Below are 18,315 nucleotides of genomic sequence, written 5' to 3' on the forward strand. Positions count from 1 at the left end.
GGCCCAGCCCAAATGGGCAGGACTAAGCTCTAGGACCGGGCCATTTCGTGTTGGGCACCGACCCATCACCAAACTGATAATGTATGCGTCCATTATGAAAATATAGAAATATAGATCCAATTGCCCTTTGACGTTGCGTATCGGTTTCACCTGCATCGCCATGTCACCGTGGAGATCTAATCTGGATGGTCTAAATTTAATATTTTTAAATAATTATTTTAAAATAAAAATATTATTTTTAAAAAAATAATAATTAAGAGATTATTTTATTTTATACTTTATATATATTAAAGTAATTATTTTAAAAATATAAAAATAAAACTAAATCTGAACTGTTCACGTCAGATTTGGACAGTCTTGATCGGTTGAGCATCCGAACTCACTCCTCAATTTTTATCTTGTGTTTGTTTCGGTCTGGCCGAGCCGTATTATTACTTTTTTTTTTATTTATATATCATATTGGCGGTGTATTTATTACCCCGCGAGTCGGCTTTAGTGCTTGCTTAGCCCTGTTCCGCAGCGCACTTCCGCTCTTCGAAGTTCCACTTCCACAGCTATACCGCCTCCCGCTCTCTTCTCATCCCTCCCTTTGCGCCTCTGTCTCTCGTGCTTCTTCTCCACTCTCAATTACTGAATTCGAATCTCCGCACCTCTGCCTCTCGTTATTCGCCGTCGAGCACCTCAGATATCAACCAAGGGATTTGGCTCTAGGTTCATCTACTCTCCAGACTCCAATTTTTAATTCACCTTTTTTATTTTTGTTGAATCTTGAATTTGTTTGTATTGTAAATTGTGAGTACTGGCTACTGGGTATTGAATGTTTGTGTTCGCGAGGAGCCTTGTTAAATATGCTCTGTATATGCTTCTTTCGACTTTCAACATAAAATTTTTAGCTGCTGGACCTTCTTTTGGAATTCAGAATCACATTGGAAAATCTTGTAATAATGCTCAATTGTTGAAGCATTGTTATTTCTTACTGTATTAATAGTAAATTTTGGAAGCTTTATGTTTCATGCATGTTCACAGCAGGACGGAGAAGGTGAATTTATTAAATAGTAACTCCTGTAATGGGAAGTTATCATGCTTGTGATTGTGCTTTGGGAAGTTCACTAAGAACATAATTAATAATATTTCTGGATTTGGAAATTTTATATTTCGAACCCTAGGTTTTGCCAGATGCATAATTTCATAACCCTTGTAATGTTTTGGTTCTGTCTCTATTTTTTAAAACGTTCCTGTTTTGGTTGGTGACAACTAGTAATATTAGCTCCTTTGTAAAGGTTATGTGTACTAAATATACGTATTTCTTGTTTGTAGGTTCAAATTATTTGGAGGTCCCCGTCATTAACAATGCATCGAATTTGCATGCATAGTTGGGTTATTCTGTTTTACATCATCCACATCATGATCAAGGTCCCGACCCTCTGCTTTGGGAATGTGTCAGTATCCAAATAAAAAAATCCTCAGCTATGTTTAATTATTTGGACTTTTCCTCCTGCAAATCAGTAGTGTTTCTGTTTTAAATTGTCACTCAAATAGAGAGGTCAATGGCTTAATGTCATAGGGATGAGAACAAAATTTTGAGAGCTGGGCAAGAGCTCTGGAGAGAGAGCCTGCCTTTAAATGGTGGCTCCCGGCTTTATCAACTACAAGATCTGAAGCCCCAAACGTGGTATGAAGTGAAGATATCATATCCTGCTTCTGTATGTATAATGTCTTTTCTGTCTGTTGTTTGCTGTGGGTTCTTCTCTGGAAACTGACATACGCTAACTGAAATATCAGATACCTGCCAGCTTTGCCATACAACTGGAGAAAGAGATGGTGCTGGGTAATAACAGAAGATTACTCAACACAGAAAAGCTAATTTTCAAGACCGAGAGCAATCTGGTTGGATATTTCATTCTAAACGAAGCTGTGATTGCTTTATATCACTTATGTTGTTACGTTATGTTCTGAAAGCATTGACGTTATTCAGGATAAAACGCGCGTCTTGGTAACTGTGGAGCCAGAGGGGTTTGTTGCCATACCGCATGTACGTGAGAGGCCATTCATTATCTTCAATATAGGTAATTTACTAATTTAGCATGGTATATGGCACTACTAATTTCTCTGCCAGAGATTCACGTTCTTCATTCTTGTTATGTTCCCTTCGAATTTGATTGAAATGGTTTTACTTTCCAGTTCTATTTTCGGTGCAAAGTCTGGTCACTGTTCATTGAGTTAAATACTATGCATTTCATTTGAAATGCATCTCATTTTAGCTTCAGACTTTGCTTGGTGGGTCTAATTCTTGTTCACTTTGGCATGGCATGACAGTTTGCGATGAGCTATTATTGGGCATACCCCAACAAGCCTGGTGGGTCGTAGTATTGGCAATGCTGTGTCTGGGAATTGCATTCTTTATTCCTTTTTTCCATCCACCGTATCTGTTCCCAAAGAATCAAAATGTAGGTTCCACCGATGGCATTTCAAAAACTTCTTGACAAGCTGTCGAAGAAGCAAGTGACCGTTGGATTCTTCACTTCCAATGCAGCGAAGTACCCTCTCGCGACATTAAAAATTATAATTTGTGAATTTCACCCAGTAGCAAACGATGAAACTGTTGTAATTAAACAAAATTGTTATCGCTTTCCTTTGATTTGCTTGCGATTATATGTATAGGCGTGTTATTTTAGATAATTTTATCATTTTATGGTATCAGGTCTACATCGACTAAACATTTAAATCTGGGAAGTGAGCTCCAAGAAATAACAAGTAACTTTAAAACCTTGAATCAAAGATTATAACAAAAAAAAAAACTCATTAGGAAAATAAACAAACTATTATCGTGATCAAGAGTGAGAAAAACGGTATTTAGTGTCAATTGGTTGCGGTGGTACATGGCCCCTGTATTTGTTAATACACGTGTCAAAACTAGGCAGCAAAATAGGAGGGTCCTTGGCTGCCCCCAAAACAGCAACCAAAAGATATGTTTTTTCCCGACCGCCGGCTATCTGGACCCCCTCAAATATTTATTTACTTTTTTGAAAAATAAATTTATGATTTCTTGTTTAATATCATTAGATCGTAATTTAATGGTTAATATTTTTCAAATCCAAAAAAAATGTGGGGGCGGCGGGAGAAATTATGAGGCACTCAGCCACTGCAAAGCAGCTAGCTTGCCCATTACGCTCATGACAAAGAAGTTAAAATTTCTCTTGTTGAGGTCCATCTGGCTTGGGGTTTCTTCGCGTAATAACTTGTATTAGCGGGTTGCTCCTTGGTTTTTGTTTTGGTCTGTTACTTGCCCGTAACAGAATGTGATTATCATTATTATTATGCTCTGATGTAATTTTGTCATTAATCTTACACTGTAGCATCGTTTTTTTTTTTTGAAAAATAAAAAGTTGTGAGCTTGATCCTTATTATAACACCAAGTAGCCAGTACCGGTCATTCTAAATAAAAAAGAATTATTGAAGTCTTCATTTTCAGAATAGTAATCCATAGTTAATTGTCCTGGTGTTCAGGTCCCCTAATCTAGTAAATCAAAGACAGACATCGGCGATCCCGTGACGCGTGCGAAGAAGAGCCGTTCTTCCTTTCTAGAAAGTGAAATTTCTCTGCTACACTTCTACGAAACATCATATGTGTGCCCCTTGGTGACTTACTCCCTGGGTTAGGTCCTCTCCTCTAGAAGCCCCTGTACCATTCCACCATCTATGGACCGTTTTTTCTCCCTCCCTAGTCAGTTAAGGCACCGTATCATATATAGTATCCCACGCTCATCAACCTTCACCAATTACAATTCTTGTATTCCTTCAACTTCAACCCAGTGATTAAGATATGAACGCGCATCACTTCGACTTCGAGTTCCCCGCTCCAAGTTTCGATCCCAGTAGCAGTTCCGCCCTTCCCAACGACGTCGTTTTCTGCGGCAAGGTCATTCATCGTCAATCGGAACCCCATCCACCCCAGGAGGTAAATAATTCATTCCTTCTACGATCCCATTCTCTCGTTAAATCGGACACTGGCCGATCAGATGGGCTTCTCAAACCTTTGGCTGTGGAAAATCGATGCCGAAGGAGTGCCAGCAGCCGGAAGTATCGCAACGGTCTTTTTGGGATTCTCAAGTTTCCCGTGGAAATGGATCTGAGCGAGATAAAGAGTAGGCAGGGACGAAGAGAACCAGCGCCGCTGCCGAAGTTTCCGGAGAATGACAATGGCGATTGGGTGAGCGGTGGTGATGGCGGGAACAGTTGTTGGGAGATGGCGCGGCCGTTAAAGCGGAGGGGCCCGCTAGTGAGCGCCTTGGTCAGGGCCACGTTTGGCTGTATTCCGCCGTTGTAATTAGTCGTATCGTTAGACAGATTGCGTCGTTGTGGATCTAGGCCCTTTTTTTCGTAGTCATGGGCTGTGAATTTTTACATAGCTGCTTCTCTGGTGTTTTTGCTGTTCCAGACTTGTGACCCAAACATTAATATATTCATGTTCATAAAATAACTGGGCAATAAATACTTCTGCCGAAAAAATGGGAATGAATACTCCGAACACTTCTTTTTTTAATCTTCTGACATGGGACTTTTTTTTTTGGGGGCAACCGGAAACGGGTCTAGTTTGCAAACATTCGCACAACATTTTGTCTTCAGCTTTCTCGATGAGCCTTTGCAAACTGCTTTTCCTGCACACTTTGAACGGAAAACACGTTCCCCCGAATTTTCAACTTGCATCATATTGAATTCATACAGATTATGAAGCTAGCCTTCGGATTTTGGCTTTTTAAAAACTAAATTATTATACATTTCATCTAGAGGTGAGTATTAGATTTTTCGGTTTTTGATAAAAACTGAATTAACTGATTTTGAATGTCATACCAAAATAGATTAAATAAGTTGATCAAAATGTTTGGGTTAATCAGTTAATCAAAATATATAAATATGAAATATTTTAGATTGAAAAAGCATAATAAAACACAATTACAATCATTAAATTAATGAAATTTCATTATTCAAGATGATTTATTATAATTATATTTGTTAAGTATAAATATGTTTCAGCTCACATACGCCTACATATATATTTATTATAACAATATTTATTAACTGAATTGTCAAATAATAAAAATCAAATATCTAACTGAAAACTAAGACAACCTAATCGAAATTGAATCTGGTTTGATTTTTTTGTTACAGTTCGGTTTTACTCATTACTACCTTTTAAAATTCTAACTTTATTTTAACATAAAACAAAGTATTAGTATAAGTCACTCTCTCATAATATAGCAACTCTTTAACTCTATACTTTCATCTTAAATTTAGTACTCCTTTGATCCTTAGTGTATATTTTTAAATATAAGACATATTTCATATAATTATCAATTTTTTTTTAAATTAACTTTATTGATGTTTTCTTAACAATAATCAAATAGGAAGAAAAAGAAAGAAATTAAAAAGATGCTTAGAGTGTTTTTAAAAAACATATCATATTAACTACTTCAACTAACATCCTTAATATACTCAAATTAGTTAATTAGGCCTTACATTAAGGACATAATGAGTATAAAATGTCAATTTATTTTCTCCCATAAATTTATAATTTTGAAACTATTGATATTAATTGCATACATCAAAAGAGTCTTACTAACATGGATAGTCCAATATAAATAATTTAAAATAACATTTTAGACCAAACAATACATATTTTTGACAAATAATTAATGTAAGTAATTTTTTTGGGACCGAAACCTAAGTATTTTTCCTAATTTTATTAATTTTTATAAATTAGTATAGTTAATGACGTATAAATAAGCAGGAGAAAGGAGGCTTAAAAGAAGGGTATAATGGAGGGGGGGGGGGGAAAAAAAAGAAGGAGGAGCGTAATAAAGAAGGTGTGCCATTAATCGCTTTAACAACAGAATAGGAGAAATGCACTTTGAATTGAACTACAGAGTACAGACAGCCGTAAATCACTGGAAACAAACTTTTGGGCACCAATTAAGCTGTCGGCTTAACTCTATCGAGGAACGCTAAGCGGAGGGTTCAAGAATGGGAATGGCCATAACATAACCCAACCTTCCTATATAAAGATAAAACAATTGACGACAAAAATAAAAGGAATCAAAGAAAATAAATTTGAATCCCGCTTAACTTCACTTGGCAAGATTAAATGAACAACCACGTCAATAATAGTATTTGACGCAGAGACCTCCTCGATGAATGTTTTCGATTTCAATTTGATTTTGTTGGCTTGGGTTTCATTAAAAAATTGAATGAAGATTTTTTGGGATTAAGATCACCCTTAAGCCACGTTAATCAGGGTTTCAATTACACATGATTTTGGCCATACAAGACCATTAAGCAAGACAAGTTAATTTAATGGTCATTTTGGGTGTTCCCAGTGAACAAGACGTCAAACCGATGTGGTCAGTGAATAGCTTCATGTCCAGTGGAATATTATGGGTAATAAAAAAGGGGAAAACCATATTGGAGGTACCTATACTTTTTTTCAATTTTCAATTTGGTACCTATGTGTTTTTTGTTCTTAACTAAATCTTTATTTTTCCTCTATTAACATCATTAATCCTTATGTAGAGACTAAAAATATCAATAGAACAAAGTTATAAGAGCTAATGTTGCTAAAAAGATAAAATTAAATGTTTAATTAAAGGGAAAAAAACACATAGGTACCAAATTAAAAATGAAGAGAAAGTATAGGTACCTTCAATATGGTTTTTCCATAAAAAAGAGCAAGGCATCAAATCTCTCAGTTCTATGTCCTTTATAGCTTTTGGTTGTTTTTGGCATAAATCAAAATATACCCAACTGACTTTGCAAGAAGAAAACGGAATCAAGTAAAGAAGCAAATCACAACAACGATCTTCACCAAGTTTCCCAATGGCCACCATGATTTGAATCTGGTTATGACATATTTAGTAAATACTGTGATACTTATTGGTTAACCCGAATCTTTATATACTGCTTGGACCACTCACCCCGAGTAATTTGCTGCACACGTTTACGTGCATGTGCAGATACTACTACATATCAGGCTATTACTCTACTTATATAGTACTCAATTCTGCAATATTCTTTCACAGGCCATTATCCATGAGTTTCACGCTTTCACAGACACGGTGAGAAGATTTTGTAGGTATAAGCTGCCAAACAGTCTGATCAGAATTTGGCTGTTCGGTGTTTCTTATTTTGTTTTGGATACTGCAGTTCTGTGGACAAGATACAGATGTACAGCACTAAAGTGAAGATGTGGTGTGGGGACAGAAGACAGGAAGATGCCAATGACTAGCTTACTCATAACGTTCCGAAGACTTAATTATGGTGAAAGCAAGGAAGTAGATTCATGTAGGCTTTATTCCTTTCTGAGGGTTATATAATGACCTGCTACTACATGGCAGCAAAACGCAATCTTTCTTCTCTTCTCTGTCTCAAAACCTAGAGTCCTTTGTCTGCATTTAGCTTCCCCTCTTGCTCACGATGGCCTTGGCTAACTTCGCTAAGTTGAATACAATGCAGCAACTGATGAAAACTGACAGGAACGTGCCTACTATGTCGGACGACACAATCCTTGTCAAGAAAATACTGGCAGATCATAATCCTGATGGACTAGAGCATGACGTCAAGCCACTCCTCCGTCTTGTTGAAGACATTCTTAAACATGCCACCTTGGAATCTGAAGGTGTTTCAATGGTACGATGCTTTAACTGTCCATTTACAGTTACTTCTTCAGTTGACTCTTGCCTGCCTCTCCTTCTCTTAGTATTCCTTTCCCGCAGGGTACCATGGGAATTGGTGATCAAGTTGATGACAGAGACCACCCTGCCAGCTACTTCACCGTCATGGAGAGTCTAGCCTACAGGATAGATCGGATAGCCTGCGAGGTGAACAGCAATTAGAATCCAAAAACTCTTTATATATCAAAATTATATTCATCTTTCAAATGCTCAGTTACTGACAAGCATGTGATTATGAATAAAATCTCAGATTTCCTACAAGGCTCTAAGTGGCGTGGATGCGCACACCACAACAGTTTCAATATTTGACATGCTTACAAATTTCAAGTGGGATGTGAAGTTGGTGCTGGTCTTGGCTGCTTTTGCTCTGAGCTATGGAGAATTTTGGCTGCTCGCCCATATTCATTCCACAAACTCTCTGGCCAAATCAATGGCTGTCCTGAAGCAACTTCCTGGTATCATGGAGCATGCTGGCCCATTGAAACCAAGGTTTGATGCGCTTAATGATCTTGTCAGGGTCATATTGGAGGTTACAAGATGTGTCATTGAGTTCAATGACCTGCCTCAGACATACATCACCCCAGATGTGTCAAGCTACACCACTGCCTCTGCCCATATCCCCATTGCTTCCTACTGGAGCGTTAGGGGCATTATTGCTTGCGCCACTCAGATTACAAGCCTCACTACTATGGGCTATGAGTATGTTGTTCCTGTCAATTATGATATTTTCTAATGATTATATATATATAAAAATGAAAATTGAGTGAATATATATTTATCACTGGTTGCAGGTTCATGCTGTCAACCACAGAGGCTTGGGAGCTATCCACTTTGGGTCACAAGCTCAAAACCATCCTTGAGCATCTCAGGAAGCACCTGGATGTCTGCTACAAATACATTGGTAAAAGGCAGTTCATTATGTCATGTGGAAGCATAGTAAACATATATATCATGTATCCCAGTATATACCATGCCTTAATTCCATGACACAAAATCACCGTTATATGCAGAGAAAAAGATGGATGCCGAAGCCTATGAAATGCTGTGCGATCTCTTCAGGATGATTCACATTGACAACATGAGGGTTCTAAAGGCTCTGATATATGCTAGGGATGATTTACTCCCTCTCTACGACGGTGCTACTAGGAAAAGGGTTTGATCATCTACCACACAAAGAATTATGATCATTTGTATATATATTAGTATTACTCAAAAATCATGCTAATTACTCAAGCATTCATAAAATGGAAATAAACAGGTTGGGATTGATGTGCTGAGGAGGAAAAACGTGTTGCTGCTAATCTCGGGTCTGGATTTCTCCCACGACGAGCTGCTAATCCTTGAACAGATATACAATGAATCGAGGGTACACGCAACAAAGCTGGAGAACAGATATGAGTTGGTGTGGATCCCAGTTGTGGATCGTCTCACCGGCGATCAAATGACAGAGCAACAGCAAAGGCAGTTCGAGAACCTGAGAGAGACGATGCCGTGGTACTCTGTGTATCATCCTTCATTGATAAGCAAGGCAGTGCTTATGTTCGTCCGAAACGAATGGAAGTACAAGAACAAGCCAATCCTGGTAGTGTTGGATCCTCAGGGCAGGGTAGTATGCCCTAACGCCATCCACATGATGTGGATTTGGGGAAGCAGCGCCTTCCCTTTCACCAGCTCAAAAGAAGAAGCCCTCTGGAGGGAAGAAAGCTGGCGTCTGGAGCTCGTCGTCGACGGTATCGACACCGAAATACTCAACTGGGTAAGCATGCACGAACATAAAATCACATACATTCATGGATCTGAACATGGCTCAACTGAAAAAAATTGCGTAACTAATTACTGAACAGATGAAGGATGGGAAGTTCATATTTCTGTACGGAGGAGATGACTATGTGTGGGTGAGGAACTTCGTGAGGGAAGCAAGGAGGGTACAAATGGCGGCACGCATACCATTAGAGATGGTGTATGTAGGGAAGAGCACGAAGAAGGATCAGGTACGGCGAGTTCTTGAGAGCATAATGCAGGACAAGCTCAACACTCACAGCTGGCAAGAGCAGAGCATGATCTGGTTCTTCTGGACCCGACTCGAGAGCATGCTGTTCTCCAAGATTCAGCTGCAGCAAGCCGATGATCATGACCTGGTGATGCAAGAGATCAAGAGGCTTCTGAGCTATGACAAACTGGGCGGATGGGTAATTCTGGCAAAAGGGTCTCGCATTGTGGTGAACGGCCATGCCAATACTGGGTTACAGACCCTGATGGAGTACGACACTATGTGGATGCAGAAAGCTGAGAAAGATGGTTTCGATAATGCTTTTGCAGAGCATTACAGGAAGCTTCATGCAGTAGAGAATCCGTGTTGCAGATTCGAGTTTTCTCATGCGATGGGCAGAATTCCAGAGAGGCTGAGGTGCCCTGAGTGCCAGCGTCACATGAACGTTCTTACCACCTTCCAGTGCTGCCACGATGAAGCTGCCGATGAGGCGTTCGTGGTCAGCGCCGTGTCTCCTCCCACCATATAATCCAACACACACGCCTCCACATGTTCTCGTCACTGTTCTGTTTCATCCCGTTAATTTCAATTCTGTGTGTTTTTGTTACGTACTCACCCCCCATGAGTGGCCAAGGACGTACGGTTTCGCTCAGCCATCGCACGTCCTCGTGTGCCTTTTCACGCTGAGGGGAGTGATCCTTTATTTTGTCAAGAGCTGCTTGTCATGTGATTGATATCAATCAATAATACCGCAGTTTTCGTCAATAATTTCACATCATGCCTTTGCTTTTCTTTCAGCTTTATTTATTGCCCCAGTAACATTTTTGGTCTGCTGAGCTCCCTGTGTGTTATCACGCCTCTGAGTTTCAAACTGCTACATATATATTTGTTAAGTCATCATAGGAACGTGCCAGTAGCTAACGTGTTGGATAACATTCTTCATTTGTAAGAATTGTGGTGTAAGATCAAAGATTTGAGGAAAACTTACTGATTGGAACTCTGGTACGATTGAGGAAAACATGTGTCTGTTCAACAGTGACCCTGGGACTTAGGACAGGTATTCAATATATAATGAGGGTAGAATTAAAGCATATCGGGGGCGTATTTTGCAGACTTTTCCATATTTCTCAGATTGTTATGTTTTAGTTCTGTTCTTTATCTGTGAAACTATCCACAAAAGAGTCATGTTCAGCTGCCATAGTGTGAGGAACTCTTTTGCGTTTATTCTTCTATTGATTTTGCATTGAATTGTTATCATCAAGACAAAAATCTAATAATCTGGTACAGTTTTCCATTGCTATAAAGTTCAAAAACATTGTTTGAAATCTCATCTGAACATATAGCACTGTTTCTTCCGGGCAAATGCTCTTAATTAGTTAAATGTTCATATTCTTAAATGCTACCGCTACTGATGCTTGTGGATAGTTGCTCACATAAAGTATTTTTCAGGTGCGGTAAAGTTGAAAGGTTTAAATTTGAAAACCTCATGAAGCTTACGCGTATGTCTAATAACCCTATTTAAGATCTTTGAACAGTACTCACTACTTATGAACGGATTCCTCCGAGTTCATGAATATTTCTAATACTTAATGCTCTTGATATATATCCTTAGTCTATCCCAGTCAAGATGTGTATTCCTTGTTATATCGTGTGCCATAAGTAACAATATATCTTAGTTCTAGATGTGTCGTTCATGTCAGACGAGGATAATCCAACTGCTACACGACCCCATCCTGGATTTGTCTGAATGCTTGCAGTCGCCATGCCATCAGCACCAGTGCCGACTCTGCCTCCTGTTATACACTCTCTGCTTAGAATCACTTGCACGATACATCCATCAAACACTCATAACACTACCTTTCTTTAATACTACCTTGGGTACTCTTAGTTTACTAATTTGAGTAAATTAAAAAAATGAGTTAAATTAGTTATTTGTAATAAATAAGTGTCCTAAAATATCCTTGCTAATCAAATTTATTCGTCAAAACTACTATTATTAAAAGGATAATCTTGAAAAAAAATGAAAGACAAAGTATATTAGGGTCTTATATTTATGACTAAAATAAAAATCAAATAAGATATTGTACTCCTCCGGTCCTTAATATAGGACCCAATTAGTGAGTTGGTTTTGGTCCTAAATATAAGACCCATTTTTCATATTTATCAATTTTTTCTAAATTACCCCTATAGATATTCCCTCAATTATAATCAAGTAGAAGAGAAAGAATGAGTATTAAGAAAGATGATTATGGTGTTTTAGGAAAAATGTGTCACTTTTCTTATAATTAACTAACTTACCTAACTTTCTTAATCTAATCAAATTAGTTAAATGGGTCTTATATTAAGAACCGGAGGAGTATTAAAGATCAGAGGTAGTATAAGAGTTAGTTTAAATTTTAATTTGATTCTAAATGTAAAACATCAATCTACTTTATCAATTATATTTATCCATTTTTTTCAAAACAATTCTTATAATAGTTGTATGTATTAAAAGTTTTAATCAAATGATAGTTTTAGCTAATAAATTTTAAATAAATAGCTCAAAAAACTTTTTAATCTACTCAAATTAATTAATTAGTTTTTATATTAAAATTTTGATATGGTGGTAATAATAATATTCTCTCTGGTTTGTCTTTCCATCACAACGGGCAGCAGATACGGGTAAGGTGAGTGCAGCCCAGCCCATCATTGTCTTTGCCCGGCCTATTATATTTTAGGGGGACCCGCAACATAAACAGAGAGCCTTTCTTTCGACTTGAATTCTAGTTGACTAGTTATGCACCTGATTACACTTCTTCCGATCTAAAATATAAGTTAAATTTTGTATTTTTTTTATGAAATAATATTTATTTTGATTTAAATATTTAATGAGTTTTTTCTAATTTTATCTCTATATATTTTCTTTTCTCTTTGTTTCATTTATAAAATTTTTTACTTATTTTTTTCATTAATAAGAACATATTTTTAAAAAATACATGCTTTATATATTTATTATTTTAAAGTAATTTAACAAATTTCTTGATAAACTTAAATAAATAAAATTTATCTTATATTTTGACCCAAAGAAACTATTATGTTCGTTTGTGTACAGTCCTTTTCTTCCCAATGAGATTAGCGTCTGTCCTGTGACCTAAATCCAAGCTTATTCCGGAAATATTGGGCCCACGGATCGTGACTGGTATCATGACTAACAGATGACGTTTGTCTACGTGGGAATCGATATGGGTAATTTTGACCATATGGTCCCATCTGTCAAATGTGCAACACTTGTTTTGAAGCTTTTGGTGAAGCCTGTGTCTGGGGATCCCAGAGATGAGGCATCGGGATGATTTCATGGGGATTTGCGTTGTTATTTCTGGGCAAGTTTTTTTTTTTTTTTTGAGGTTTGGTTTTTCCATGCTCATGTTCACGTTCACGTGTTTGTATGTTACGAGGGTAGTACGATTGCTGGTTCTATGTTTTTAACTTTTCTCTGAGGTTTCACGGAGGTGGCAACTCCACGTGAATTTGGGGTGAGGACCTACTCGACCGAAGAACATATTGCTACATTCCATTTACAAATACAAAGAACAAATGAACAATGATGGCGATGTCTCATGAAGCCAGAGAAACATTTGGCTATTTTGCTTCATTGGTTTGCTTAGAGAAAATGACACAGTGCCTGTATCTTTTCGATTTGTCCCTCATAAAAGAAAAAACGATGCCAATATGACTGTGTTGTGTTTTCCTGGCCTTACCCTGGTGACAGTATGATAGGCAGCTGCGTGGGATTAGTTAGTGTGATTATTGGAGGTTAATTAAAGCGTTTGGTTGCTTAATTAAGGGGTTAATGGGCCTTTAAGTAAAAGAACAGTGACCAAAAGGAGGAGGGATTTACATGGAGGGAGGAATCCGTATAGTTTGTTTGGGAAGTCTCAAAACAGAGGAAGGAGGAGAATGATGATGATGATTATTGTTTGAATGTGGAATGCAAAAAGTTGGCCTCGGTTCCATAATTCCAGCTGTCTGGAGAGAATCGGATTAAAGTTTAACATGTCAACTACTAAGCTTTTTCTTAAATCATCCAAAAACAGTATTGAAAAGCACATGAATCTGCACCGGTGGCCACGATTGATTGGATCCCAAAATGAAAACAAAAAAACAAAGAAAGATGGAGAAAAAAAACAGGGATATTCCATTCATATCTCACCATCTCTGCCTCCTTCAGTTGTCTGCTCCTTGTCAATTGCTCCATCGTCTCATCACCAAGGCGTTTGATTCACGCTTTCCTTTATTCCATCTTATCTCAACACTAATGGCGAATGAGTGTGTGTCTCTCAATTATATCTGATATTTCTTCTTGATAAGCCACAGTCATTTTTATTTCATGCCATCATATTTCACCTCAACTATCCCTTACTCTCCATATAATAATATGTATATATAGAGATTAATTTTTCATGGTCTCAGAATAATAATGCGTTTTTTCATGAAAGATTTGTGAAAAGTGAAAGAAGCAGCAAATTACTATGGAGATGGGGAGCAGGAAGACGCATGTACATGCACTGATGGGATGAGATGACGGGGAAATGGGAAGGAGGCAGCGATATCAGAGTACAATGACAAAATGATGTGAAATGAAATCCATTGGTCCATGCCTCCATACCCCACTGGCCCAACTTAAAGCAAAACAAAGCAAGCGAGGCAAGCCAGACCTCTTCCCCACGCACACTTTATCACGCTCTCTCCTCTCTCTCACTCTCATTTTCATTTTCAATCCCAATTTCGCACATTCGAAGCGCCCATTTGCCAAAACACCGTAGAAAGAAGCTCCTTTCACTGTCGCTCTTCTCTTTCTATTTCCAAAAAGTTTCGTCTTCTGGAAAGAGAAAGAAACCGAGTGTGAAGAGAAAAGGAAAAGAAAAAAATTAAAAAAAAAAAAGAAGGAAAGGCAAGGAAGGAATGTCGTGGATCTGAATTACTTCAGCGTGGGAATTCAGGACGAGGAAGACCAAAACAGGAGAGAAAGAGGGAGAGAGTGATGGGTGGGGTAACTTCTTCTATGGCGGCCAAGTTCGCCTTCTTCCCGCCGAACCCACCATCCTATAAATTAGTCACCGACGACCTCACCGGCCTTTTGCTCTCAGTCCCTTCCCTCACCGCGAGAACATTGAAATTCTCAAGTTGCCCACTCGTCGCGGCAGTGAGATTGTCGCAGTCTACATTCGGCATCCCATGGCTACCTCCACCTTGCTCTACTCTCACGGCAACGCCGCCGATCTCGGCCAGATGTACGAGCTCTTCGTTGATCTCAGCATCCATTTGCGCGTCAATCTCATGGGGTACTCTGTTTCACTTCTCTCTCTACTGCTTTACCTCTGTTTCTACTATTTACTGCTTTTGCATTTTGGTGCTTCGTTCTCTCTCGTGTCAGTTTTAAATAATGACTCGTCTAAATTTAGCATTTTTACTTCCTGTGTCCTGGTCATTTGGATTCTGGGTTTCCATGTGCGTGGAAGGTTTTTCATTTGCTCACGGAGGGAAAATCATAGCTAATTTGGTATCCTATGAAATAAGGACTCAGTGATCGTGACATGGGATCCTATCAAACTGGGGTTTCTCAGATTTCAGCTTCAATTTCAGTGTGATATTTCTTTAGCATCAAATGCTTCTTTAGATGGTCTGAAATTCCTGATCAATGTATATAATTCTGGTGATTTGTTGATAAGGGATTGTTTAATGTCGTGGCTTTAGATTCATATTGTTTTGAGGGTTTATAATACTGCGTAACATTTTTCCTCTATCTTTCAAGCCTGCAATCCCATTGCACGTATAGGCAGATGATGCACTGGCGGGTTTTGTTTGGTGTATCCGTTATCTTAATCACCGTAATTCTGTTAATCAGTCTGTATAAATTTATTTGTCCACGTCAGCTTCATGACTTCAGAACTGCAAAACCAGTAACATGCCAATATCGAGGTTCAATGGACATCCTCCCGTTATCACTTGCTGAAATTGGTCTAATTCATTGACCGCGTGCAGAAAATTTCTGGAAATGCATGTATTTTATCTGTTAATTGTGATGGAGACAATATCCTCAACTGTTCTCAGCACGAATGATGAAGTGTACTTTGGCAATTTTTCTCACAATCTCGCTCTGATTTTGTGCAGGTATGACTATTCTGGGTATGGCCAATCATCAGGAAAGGTTTGTAAGAATATCATAATGTCATTGGTATTGATGTAAACATGTGGTATCATGCATTAGTGTAGTCTTAGAGCTTAAAAATCATCTGACAAAAATGTTTCCTCATATGCAGCCAAGTGAACAGAATACATATGCCGATATTGAGGCTGCATATAAGTGTCTAGAAGAAAGCTATGGCACCAAGCAGGAAGATGTAATTCTTTATGGGCAATCTGTTGGTAGCGGCCCCACTTTGGATCTTGCTGCAAGGTTGCCCCATTTGAGAGCTGTTGTCCTGCACAGTCCCATATTGTCTGGCTTAAGGGTTATGTATCCTGTGAAGCGTACCTACTGGTTTGACATATATAAGGTGATTTACTGATATGATTTCTGATTGATAATTAAATGTTTTTAATTAAAGATTGCTAAGTTCCAGGCATGTGAACTTTTCAACCAATATGACACTACTCTCTGTTCATGTGCAGAATATTGACAAAATTCCACTTGTTAATTGTCCAGTTCTTATTATCCATGTAAGTATGCTGTACAAAATATTTATATTTTATATAACTATTTTAAGAATGATTTGCATTCATCATAGATTTAATGCTATTTTATTACATTGTACTTGTGTTGTTTCTATTATTTCATATGAATACCAACATCTTTTTTGAGTGAATTCTCTCTATTTTGTGCAAATTATTACCATCCAATCCATCTAGATAATTGAATTTTTTCAATTGAAAATATAAAAATATTTTTAGCAGATATTGGCCGTCCTGACTCCTGATTAAGATTTACTGAATAGTAAGAATTTGGTCCAAAAAAAAACAGAGAGGGAGAGAGGGAGAGGGGATCCTCTGGCCTTTTTCCTGAGGGCATTTTACTCCCCTTTTTGTTATGCCTTGATCAAATTTCCCGTTTTTGACAGGGTTTCAAAAACGTAGTCTTTGATATATAATATTCCTTGCCATTTTTTTTTCCTGAGTCAAGCTTAAAAGTAACTAAACCTGTCAAACCATCTCTAAACTCTTCTGCACATTTCAATGAAGTTCATTCTGTTTTTCTTATGTATTAAATAGGAGATAATAAATTCCTTTCAAATAAAGTAATTTGAGTAATACTGGTCTTTTTAGTCTCACAGGTATAAAACTAGGAAGAAAACTATCTTTCCTCTGTCAGTTGCTTACTTTCACCCTATATCAGGCAAAATGTGCATGTATATCTGTTTGAAAGCAAATTTACAATTCAGTTGCTCAATTCCTTATGAAGCCCGTTTTGCTCTTGGTTTGAATGGCATTAGTGAGATGCGTTTATGATGGTAACCATGCAGTAAGTGAGACAGTATTCTAGGACTGTTTCTTGGAGGATTTATCATGCCCAAACAACTCGCTATATTGGCAAGCATTTACAATATGATATATTGAGTATTCTTCTAACGGCCACTATTACTCATAATATCATTCAAATTGTTGTGTAGGGGACTTCAGATGAAGTTGTAGATTGCTCCCATGGCAAGCAACTGTGGGAACTGTGTAAAGAGAAGTACGAACCACTGTGGCTCAAAGGGGGTAATCATTGTGATTTGGAGCACTTTCCCGAGTACATCAGGCATCTGAAGAAGTTTGTAGCCACAGTGGAGAAATCTCCATCACAACGTTACAGTTTTAGGAGGAGCACGGACCAGTTTGAACAGCCGAGAAAGAGTACAGATTTTTTTGAAATCGGTAGAAAGAGCACTGATCGCAGAGAAAAACCAAGGAAGAGCACAGACAGGCCTGAGAAACTGAAGAACCTGTCTAGCAACGTTGATAAGCTAGAGAAATTAAGAATTTCTTTTGAGCATATGGAAAGGTCTCGGAGAAGTGTGGATTGCCACGAGAAGTCTCGAAAGAGCATTGATCATCAACTGGAAAAGGCACGGAAGAGCGTTGACCGGCTAGACAGAATAAGGACAGGATAACTCTCATTATAGCCATATATTCATGCCTGGGTTGGTTTTCTGGGATACTTTTTTTCTTTCCTTCTTCCTTAAGTCAGTGGTCTACTGGTTGTGTAGCATGTTTTATGACATATAAATAACTATTGGCATTCAAGGAAGGGTTTGGTGTTACAGCTAGATTCACTGTTCATTGAGATGCTCTCGCCCCTCTTTCTCCTTTTAATATGTTTGTGTGGGAATTACTATCCAATTAAATGCTGCTAAGAATTTTTTCTTTTTTTGTGGAAATGCTGTAAAGCATCTCTTTAGATCAACCACCCAATTGAGTTCATGGAGAATTCTACAGTTCTGATGTGCCGCCTTGATAACATTTTTGTATAAACTCTTCGCTGTGAATCAAAATTACATTATTTATTATTCTTGTGCGTGCTCAACAAGTTCCATAAACAATATTTATTTGACAATTTAATAAATAATTGACCATGTTTTGGTC

General features: G+C 37.9%; 2 protein-coding genes and 1 pseudogene across 2 annotated transcripts; all 3 read left to right on the top strand.

Moving 5' to 3' along the window:
* The first annotated feature begins 526 nt into the window (after window positions 1-526).
* Window positions 527-2,704, top strand: LOC114729564 (uncharacterized). The gene is made up of 6 exons (XM_028916586.1): window positions 527-711; window positions 1,318-1,439; window positions 1,565-1,703; window positions 1,783-1,887; window positions 1,976-2,066; window positions 2,317-2,704. Exons 2-6 carry the CDS (start codon window positions 1,351-1,353, stop codon window positions 2,481-2,483), a joined length of 591 nt encoding a protein of 196 aa, XP_028772419.1. The 5' UTR covers window positions 527-711; window positions 1,318-1,350; the 3' UTR covers window positions 2,484-2,704.
* Window positions 2,705-7,415: 4,711 nt separating this feature from the next.
* LOC114729543 (protein SIEVE ELEMENT OCCLUSION B) lies at window positions 7,416-10,468 on the top strand. Its single transcript, XM_028916559.1, has 7 exons — window positions 7,416-7,680; window positions 7,767-7,871; window positions 7,975-8,423; window positions 8,516-8,625; window positions 8,735-8,877; window positions 8,983-9,480; window positions 9,569-10,468. Exons 1-7 carry the CDS (start codon window positions 7,468-7,470, stop codon window positions 10,241-10,243), a joined length of 2,193 nt encoding a protein of 730 aa, XP_028772392.1. The 5' UTR covers window positions 7,416-7,467; the 3' UTR covers window positions 10,244-10,468.
* A 3,969-nt stretch (window positions 10,469-14,437) lies between these two features.
* Window positions 14,438-18,234, top strand: LOC114729537 (alpha/beta hydrolase domain-containing protein 17B-like; annotated as a pseudogene).
* The last annotated feature ends 81 nt before the right edge of the window (window positions 18,235-18,315 follow it).

Source organism: Neltuma alba, unplaced genomic scaffold (genome assembly GCF_004799145.2).
Source record: "Neltuma alba isolate B1F8T4 unplaced genomic scaffold, ASM479914v2 tig00012646_pilon, whole genome shotgun sequence".
NCBI lineage: Eukaryota > Viridiplantae > Streptophyta > Magnoliopsida > Fabales > Fabaceae > Neltuma > Neltuma alba.

Excerpts from the sequence above, each read along its gene's own strand:
- LOC114729543 (XM_028916559.1), top strand. The coding sequence starts at position 7,468 with ATGGCCTTGGCTAACTTCGCTAAGTTGAATACAATGCAGCAACTGATG. Across the intron at positions 8,878-8,982 it reads ACGGTGCTACTAGGAAAAGG|GTTGGGATTGATGTGCTGAG; the intron begins GTTTGATCATCT and ends GGAAATAAACAG. Across the intron at positions 9,481-9,568 it reads ACACCGAAATACTCAACTGG|ATGAAGGATGGGAAGTTCAT; the intron begins GTAAGCATGCAC and ends ATTACTGAACAG.
- LOC114729564 (XM_028916586.1), top strand. The coding sequence starts at position 1,351 with ATGCATCGAATTTGCATGCATAGTTGGGTTATTCTGTTTTACATCATC. Across the intron at positions 1,704-1,782 it reads AGATATCATATCCTGCTTCT|ATACCTGCCAGCTTTGCCAT; the intron begins GTATGTATAATG and ends CTGAAATATCAG. Across the intron at positions 2,067-2,316 it reads ATTCATTATCTTCAATATAG|TTTGCGATGAGCTATTATTG; the intron begins GTAATTTACTAA and ends ATGGCATGACAG.